The 9,094-nt window shown below is 38.6% G+C and overlaps 2 protein-coding genes across 2 annotated transcripts; both read right to left on the bottom strand.

The window, feature by feature from the left end:
• Positions 1–456: 456 nt before the first annotated feature.
• On the bottom strand, positions 457–3,575 carry LOC106929558 (transforming growth factor beta activator LRRC33-like). The gene is made up of 2 exons (XM_015006585.2): positions 3,461–3,575; positions 457–3,358 (listed from the first exon to the last, which is right to left on the bottom strand). Exons 1-2 carry the CDS (start codon positions 3,548–3,550, stop codon positions 1,490–1,492), a joined length of 1,959 nt encoding a protein of 652 aa, XP_014862071.2. The 5' UTR covers positions 3,551–3,575; the 3' UTR covers positions 457–1,489.
• A 294-nt stretch (positions 3,576–3,869) lies between these two features.
• On the bottom strand, positions 3,870–8,961 carry LOC106929561 (tumor necrosis factor ligand superfamily member 13B-like). Its single transcript, XM_015006592.2, has 6 exons — positions 8,537–8,961; positions 8,324–8,411; positions 7,580–7,636; positions 7,382–7,494; positions 7,147–7,291; positions 3,870–4,982 (listed from the first exon to the last, which is right to left on the bottom strand). Exons 1-6 carry the CDS (start codon positions 8,777–8,779, stop codon positions 4,867–4,869), a joined length of 762 nt encoding a protein of 253 aa, XP_014862078.2. The 5' UTR covers positions 8,780–8,961; the 3' UTR covers positions 3,870–4,866.
• Between the last annotated feature and the right edge of the window lie 133 nt (positions 8,962–9,094).

Raw genomic sequence — 9,094 nt, 5'->3', positions numbered from 1 at the left:
ATTATCTAAAAATAATATGTGTGAACACAAGATGAATGAATGCTATAAATTCATTAAATAGTGCTTCAGCAGAATATGCTTAAGTGTGTGCAAAGTTATGCAAGCAGGTCTTTACATTTTCCAAGCTAACAGATTTCCTTTATTCTTGTTTTGGCTTAAGTGTACAGGACATAAGTCATATAAAAGGTGGAAACTATTTTTTAAAGTAATTTATTATGTTGTATTTATTTTAGTGCACAAAAGCTTTGCGTTTTAACACAAGTGTTCTTTTTTTTTTAACCCTACTGTATTTTATGGTTCACAGGAAGAACATCTGCTGGGCTAAAAAAAACAAAAACAACAAAATAGAAGCTGAAATTCACAGAAAGGGAAACTGATCCACTTCCAACTTCGTATGATTTATCTGTAGGTATTAAAGCAGAAGATTCAGACTCTTAAATAAAGACTGCCAACATATTGTGGTAATTAAGTATAGCATATTTATTAAGTGCAGCAAGACTGATGCAGAATGACATCTTCCAGGGTTAAATCCACGTCTGTTACAAAACTCAGATTGATGTTTGATGTTTGAAGAGAACCGTATATCATTTTCTCAAGGATTCATGCTGAGAGTGTTACTGTTATTTTCCTTTTGATGATTCTTGCTTGGATTTCTCCGTTCTTTATTCTGGGAATCTTGTGGAAGGCTTCATATCCAAAGTATTTCAGCTCAAGCTGTAGTTTGATATGCTAACAAATGTTTCACAAAGTTCGGGCAGCGGATCTGTCCCTCTGTAGTCAACACAACTTGGGAGCCTTGGTGTTGATTCAAATCACAACTTTTGCACTGAGTTTGTGATGTGAAGTGACATGTTTTGTAAAGATGTGCAGAGAACTTCACATTTGCCAACTTATACAGGAAATTTTGCTTCCTTTAGGTCAAAAGAAGACAAGTGTTTTCGCAGACACTTTTCTGAGTCAAGCAAAGTGAAACTCCCAGGAGTTATCAGGAAAGCTGATCTGTTGTCCAGTTTGCCTTTGAGTGTTGATTGCCGACTTTAAACATAAAGTTCTGGCCAGAGGTTAACATGCACTCATCAAAGACATTACTGTCATTTTAAGCTTTGATTAAAACTAAAAATCATACCTACTTATATAAGCAACAACAAACAATTTCAGGGATTTTTTTTTTTACAACATTTAAGTGTTTTTCACATGGGCAATCAGGATAAAAGCAACAATCAAAAAGTATTTAAAAGTTGATCAGTTATTGGTTAAAGCTCCACAAATCACCCATTATCAAACAGACTATACGTTCTGTACAAACATAGATTTTTGTTGTTGTTGACACTATGGATTCAAGAACGTCAAGAACAAATTATCTCAAACCACCCAGGTCTTGTTTTTTGAACGCGATTGCAATTTTATGTTCCATCATCATTCCACGTGGTAAAAAGAGCAGCATTTAAACATTTAGCTGGAGCTTTACACGGTGCAGACTTTGTAAATATCACACCACAGAAGATCCTGGAGTGCAACAAAGCTTCCTGCCAAAAAAAATGAGCACTAATGAAAATACAGTCACAAATAACAATGTTATGACCATTCCTCCAAAATGAACTCCCTGCCCATCTCTTTCAAAGGAACAGTAAAACAAAGGACTTTTTAGGTATTCTGACATCGTCAAGTTCCTCTCTTGCGTAAAGCATTCGGCCTGGCTAATGTCAGGCAGCTCAATCCTCATGTCATTCAAGACTGTCAACCATCTGCTGTCACAGCAGTTGAAATGGTTGCCGCTAATATACACTGTAGTCAGATTTGTGGATACAACCTCAACCAAAGAATAGTTTATAGTCATAAAGTCATTGTTTCTCACATCGATTACTTTAAGAGGAGAGCACCCTAAGCTGCTAGGCGTTGCATTAAGTTTGTTGTTTGATATGTTGATCTCAGTCAGTGCAGGCATGCAGGGTAAAGACAGACCTGAGCTGTTTATGTTTATCCCACTGACTATCAGGGACTGTAAAGTCGTTTGCACAGCTTCCAGCGCCATCTCATGTATTAGCATGTGGAGGTTTTTGGCAAGATTTAAGGAAACGAGTGAGGTCCCCTGAAAGGCGTTTGGCGGAAGTATTTTTATGTTATTTTCTCCAAGATTGAGGTGTTTAAGAGTCTTCAGCTGCCCAAACGCAGTGCAGAAATGATCAAAATCTATTCGATCTTTTGGCAAAGACCCACTCAACATGCCACACGGTTGCAATGAATTGTCTTGTAGATTCAGTGTTTCGATTTGTGTGAGCGCCTTGAGGAAGAGCAGGGGCAGATGGGTCAGGCCGTTGCCCTGCAAGTCGAGGTGCTTTAAGGAATGGAAAATTATCTGACGAACTTGCCTCGGGTCACTATAATTTCTAACATCCCAGTTTATGTTTTGCAAACAGTTGTGGCTAAAATTGAGCGTTTCTAAAGAGTTAAGCAAGCTCAACGTTTCAAGAGGAAAAGAGGCAAAGCGATTAAAGCTCAGGTCAATGTAAACCAGCGGCATCAGCCTCCAGTTTGCATGAAAATAATTCTTTTGAAGTGTCGTCTCATTTACAACGTCCTGATAAAGAGAGTTTACTTCAGTTACCATCACAGCCTCCGAATCCAGAGCACCAAGCAAATTGTTCTGCAAATGCAGATACTTTAGTCGGTTCATTTTTGGTAGAACTGGGAAGTATAACAGCTTGTTGTGACTGAGGTCAAGAACTTCAAGACTGTACAACACAGCATCCTCTGGAGTAACAAAGAACTCCACTGAATTTCTGCTCAGATTCAGATATTTCACCTGGTGCAACGTAAAATCACAGATAAATGCAAGATTGTTTCTCGCCAAGTTGAGAGATTCTAATCGGCTTAGTGGTTCAAACGTCTGCGGTGCTATTTCTGATATCAGATTATCCTCAATAATAAGACTCCTTATACTTCTGCTCTCTCCAAACAGGCTGGGCGACAGTTTTATTAAAACATTACCAGTCATGTTAAGTTGATCAAGGGAAGACTTGTTTCTCAGCAATAGCTCAGCAGCGCCATTGCTCAAGCCGTTCATTGATATATCCAAGCTCCTGAGTCCGCCGAGGGATCTGAGGGCTTTGCTGTTGCTGCCAAGGCTGACGCTCAGTCGATTCCTGGACAAATTCAAATGTTCAAGCCGGGCCAGGTTTCCAAAAGCCGCCTCGGAGATAAGGTCCATCTGGTTGCCGCTCAGGTCAAGCTCCTCCAAGCACGGCAGAGCAAACGCATGTAACTGTGTGATGAAGTTATTTGACAGGTCGAGCCTTCGGAGCCTTACATCCAGATCCAAGGGGACAGAGGAGAGGTTCTGATTGTTCCAGGACTGATTCTTGAAATGAAATGAACATTAATCATGGTTAAAATAAACTACACATCCCAAGACTACTCGGGCCTAAACGGACCTCTTTTAAGAATTTGCCGTTGAGCCTACCTTTGAAGCATGATGAATCCCTCCAGGTCCGTAAAAGCCGTGGGTAATTGACCAAAGAAGTACGAGATTAGAGAACGTATGTCTAATCATTGTGTCTGCTCTGCTGTACTGTATCCCTGCTGTGTTCAGAGCTCATACACACCACCTCTTATAGCCCATGCTTCACAAAAAAAGCAACAGAGTAAACAGCTGTGGACAATAGATACAGACAACGTGGTTTCTATTTTTAGACAGAGGCTACTGATTATCTGTCTCTTTTTATGAAGCAAACAGATCTCCTTTAATTTAGAATATATAAATGGATTTCCAACACATATGCTCATATTTTTTGTTTTAGTTTCTTGCAAGTTAGGGAAAACAAAAAGAGCTGTAAAAAGGTTAACAATTACGACACCTGCATAGGCTTGAATTATTTAGGCATTTTTAATTGATTAAAGACATTATAGCATTTACATTGCCTTGCGCAGCTTCATTTCAACCAAGCAAAGCCTTTACAAAGTGATATAAATTTATACATCTGTTTGTTCCTGCCAAAGTCTGAGGAAAGCGGAAATCAGTCCTAAAATAGAGGAGAGGAACAAATAAACAGACAACGCGTTGGTGGAGCAGGAGGGACCGGCGAGGTATAAAGAGACACTTTAAAATAGACTGATGAAAGATCCTGGCGGGACAAAAAAAAAAGAGCAGCAGCAGACAACCACACAGGGGGAAAAAGTTTTAAAATATACATTTTTAAGGATAAAGAATTCAAATTAGGTTTTCTTTTATGCTGAAGTTTTTTTTAACTTATCCAGGAGGTTTGTGTTTCTGTGGGGTATAATTATAACTTCACAAAGGCTCATTTCTTTAAGCCACATTTATTGTGCCGCAACACACAGCGAGCACAAAGGTGAGGGAGGTGAAACAAAAACTCTCTAAAACATTCCTACTGTTAAGTGTGAAGGATCTGTTATAGCCTAATGTGTTTCTTGAAATACAGATAACAAAGCTATCTCAAATTTATGTCAACATCAACACAGAAATTGTTGATTGGATACAAATCAACAATCCCCCATTCCTCCCAGTTAATCTGTGGGTAACTAGTGGGGAGAGCTGAGAGAAGACTCAGGATTGGGTGATCAAAAATGGTCAAAAATCCATCTTTCTGCATACGCTCCAACCTCGTGCAACGTTATATACAAATAATTGAAACATTCATTTGATTTGGTTAAAAAAAAATCCTTCTTAATGTCAGTTTTATTTTCCCAATATTATAAATGTGCTCAAATTAAATGTCCAGCTTTGTGTGCATATCTTTAACAGCTGTTTTCCTGTTGCTGATAGTTGTTTATCTGCATCCTTTCACACAGCCCTGTGGCAGTTTCCCCACTTCCTGCAGTAACGCCGTTCATTTATGTGGACTTGCTTCAGTTTAGCTGTACGACACCAAAAAAGGTCGAGTCAGCCTCCAGAGAGATCAGAGCCGGCGGTCGAAAAGGGATCAGCATTTCCAGTTCATCACCCTGAAGCAAGTGCACGGTGCCTGGAACAAAGAAACGTGAGGTTGTCTACAGGTTCAAACTGAAATGCTTTTTTTATTCTTTATACGTTTTCCCATTTTTTCTGTATTTTTTTTTTTTTTTACAGACAAAATATAACTTGATGAACAACTTATCATTATCCTTGAACTAGTCTGGATAGGCTTTCAACAACTTTAAAGGGGCGGTATTGTGTATTTTCTGGGCACAGTAGCTTTTTAAGTAACTATTACTTTCAGTTGTTATGAAAATGCTCTGTATCTAAAAACTGGTGCTCTTTCTGAAACTCCTTCTTCAGGAAGTCACCACAACAGTGCTCCCCTATGAACCCTTTAACAAATTTTCACCTGCTATTAACTGAGAAGTATGAGCTCAGTTCCACCAGCTGTTTGCTAATAGATGCTGGCTAGTCTGAAGGAGCTCCGAGACAGAGTTCGGTCCACCCAGGCGTTTTGCACAGCTCAGTGGTTGCCACTGGAGATTAAAGAATTTCTCAAACATGCATAAAAGAATAAAGGCAACACTCCAAGTATATTTTTGATAAGGAAATAACATTCTAACATTATGTAAAGCTAAAAAACATAAACTTTACATAATAGTGTGCGTTTAGTAATTTAGGGGCTTATTGAGGCTGCTTTTTGTCAATAAAGAAATTTGTATCGTTTGATTAGACACGTACCTAAAACCAGATAATCATACTTAAAAATGATAAAAAATTATAATGATCTACGTTATATTTTTGCTTAACATACACATTTATTACATGGTTTATTTTGAGAGTAAATTGAAATTTCACAACTTAACCTCACGCTCAACGGCGGCGTGAAAAATGGCTCTAGAACTACTTCTGAATACTTTCAAAGTTGTACCTTTAACTTTGCAAATGGCTGTGATTCCTGCTATTTTATCCACATATATCATGTTGCGGTTGGCCTGATACAAACTGAGTAGAACACAGTTCAAAGAAGAGTGTATATGTATTTCGACACGCATTAAATCATTTAGCGAAAACATCTGCCCATAAGAGTAATTGTTATGGTTCCTCACTCTTATGTGTAACTATTTAAATATGTGGGTCGGTGCTGAAAGACGAGCTGACTTATACAAGAGCAGAAGTGCAGGTTTAAAAAATAGGAACCTTTTTTTTAGGTAAAAGCTTTTTTTTCTTCTCCTGTTTGATAGCTACACTGACAGTGGAAGGTAATTTTCTGTAATCATAGCATGCTCTCATCTCATCCTTCTTGCTTAGACGTCCTGCTGGTTAGAATTAAAATCAATGATACCTAAAATCAAATTCCTAATAGTAAAACTTAAAGTAAAACAAAGTTTCTAAATCTAAAATTGTGTTTGGAAATACAAAGATTACTGTGTCTACAAATGCTAAAAATTTATAGTTATTTCAGTCCAGTATTCATAATTTTTTTTCCGGGTCAAAAGGAATCTCTTAGATATCCAGCAGGAGTTTTTAATTATCCCACAACATTTTACATATTTCAACCATTATTATTCTCCTCAGGACAAATTAGTCAACAAATGACTTTTGTCCAAACTCATGTGGGTGCTCACAGCTCCACATAGCCATAATTGGATAAGTCATTTAATTAGCATTGTGGGTATTTGACATAATACTTTTCAGATATCTAAAGTCTTTTTTACTATTCACTTAATTTCACCTGGAATAAGACTAAAACGACCTCCCAACTTGTTCCTTTTTCTAACTAAAATGTTGCTTGTGGTATTCAGAATAACTCTTGCAGGTTCACATTCCTTACAATTACAAGTTATGGGGAGTTTATTTTTTATTTTTTAAAGTACTTTCAACAACCACATTAACTTTTCATGTGGGCTATCCAAAATAACTCATGATCAGAACAGTAAGTCAGTTTCACGTCGTAAAAGTCCTGCACATAAAATATTGATAAAAAGATTGGCTTTGGAAGAAGTTAGACTTGTGATATGTTATGCTGACATTCTGGAAAGTTGGACCTGTTCTTTTCGGTCGTAGGATGGCCCTCGTCGTTGGAGCACCTCAGACTGTTGACCACATAAATTTCTGCCTAAAAGCCTTTTGTTTTCCTCAATTCTTATAAAATATAGCAATTCTTAGTGAACCCTTGAATTTGTCTGCTCACATGTAACAAAAAGCAGCAGCTGTTGGGTCTCACTGACCTGCGGAGTAGCACGTATTGTCACAAGCTTCCTCTGTTCCATCCTGCAGGCAGCGCAAGAGCTCTGTGGGCCTCGTCTCTGCCTCAGTGGAGCTCCAGCTTTGAATGACATGACCCATAACCGTGCTTTGACTTTCAAACAAAACCTGTGAGTTAAGTAGAACATTAGCCGAATACTTGGAATAAATCATATGCGATATCAACTTAGTTACGCTTCATTTGGAATGACACAATACTTGTCCAAACACCAAGTAATAACCATCTTCTTGGACAACGATCCTATTTTCCCTCTGTGAAATTGTATTTCCTCGCTGCGCAGAAACAGTCCAGGGGATCACAGTTATATTTCCTGGGGGGAAAGGCAAAACACATTTATTCAAAAATAATGGCAGAAAGGAGTCGAACCGAGGCCAAGGACTTGAGTTTCGTTTTACCTCTTCTCTCTGGCTGTTTGTTAGTGTCAGCTCTCAACTGTAGGAACGATAACGGCGCTGGCAAGAGAGGTAGATAAAAATCATGCTTTAATTTTATTAACTGTGAAGATATCATTTCTGACCCCACTACCAGATTACACTGTAAAAACCCAGCACCATATCTCAACCCATAAATGAGATAAGTTACCATAACTTGGCTAAAAGTTCCATCAAAAATCGGCGCTTGATAAAAAAACTTAGTTGCTTTGAAAAAACTAACTTTTGCACGTTTACATTTCATGACTTAAATGTGTTGTCTCGACTAATACATTTTAAGTTAAAGCGGCCGCCATCTGACTAGCTGTTAGCTAAACATAATATTAACCAAAGCTAATAACGTCAAAGAACCTCACCTCAAAAAAATGCAAATTTACAATTTTAGTTGGCGTCACTTAATGTAGACATTATAGTGATAATTTCTACGTTAGAAAATATCTAAAGTTTTGTGAACTTGGCAAGTTGACAGACACCTTAACAGCAGGCTATATTATGTAGCCTGCTGGGTTACAACTTGATTCACTCGTAAGTACTTTTGAAATCAAACAATGCCTGTCATTTTAATCATATTAAAAGTTTATGTGCATGTTGGTTATTAAACTGCTTTGAAGCAAGAGGAGTTTTCGCCTACTGCTTGGGTTTTACAGTGCAGAGCATAGCTAATAAGCACATTTTATTTATTTTTTTCGTTCTCGGCTCCGAACCCACCTCCGCAGCTGCTCTGTTCTCTTTTTACTCTCCTAGAAAAGCTCTCCAGAGAACTCTGAGCTCTTTGGAAAACACTTTGCTTCATGCCCTGGGAGAAAACAACGCATTGAGAGGAAATTTATTATTGCAGCACTATCTGAATACTCGCTAATAGTATAAATCTCAGTAGCACAGTGTCCAAGATGACGCCATAATGCGTAATCATTGACATACCTCCCCTGTTTTAGACATCTTGGCCGGTTTCCCATGGACTCCCCCAGAACGTTGCTGATTTAATTGCTGACTTATGTCCCCTCCGAGTTTCTGAACGTCCTTTTCTAAAACACTGACCCTGTGCGCTAGGAAAAGGCTAAGACAAAACATGATCGCCGTTAGCGAGAATAAAGCTTTATAGAGCATAGTGAGACCTGCTGACGGGATGTTCCTCCAGCTACTCAAATGGGTGAGGTCGCACATCAGTGCACGCCGGAAACCTGCAGTTTCAAAATGAGTTTCTAAATGAGGAACTGTCCTCTTGTTGCCTCTCGGAGATGGAACTCATTTTTCTTTAAAAAAAAAAAAAAAAACTGCTGAAACTAAAGCCAACTCCGTGGCTTGTTGTGAAACTCGCAGACAACGTAAAAAGCCACATTTTAATAAAGACAAAGGCCCCGCTCGCACAGCATCGTTTGTCCTTGTCAGCGCTCGTGCCAGTTCGGGCTGATATGAAAGGGAGGTTGGAGGCCTTTAAATGAACACCACCGGCTGCACAAACACAGAAGACGAGGGAGG

This window comes from Poecilia mexicana, unplaced genomic scaffold, assembly GCF_051168715.1.
Source record: "Poecilia mexicana isolate PSO_F unplaced genomic scaffold, ASM5116871v1 scaffold_10, whole genome shotgun sequence".
NCBI classification, from domain to species: domain Eukaryota; kingdom Metazoa; phylum Chordata; class Actinopteri; order Cyprinodontiformes; family Poeciliidae; genus Poecilia; species Poecilia mexicana.
Note: the sequence above shows the minus strand (reverse complement) of the source record. Positions and strands in the feature narration are given on the sequence as shown.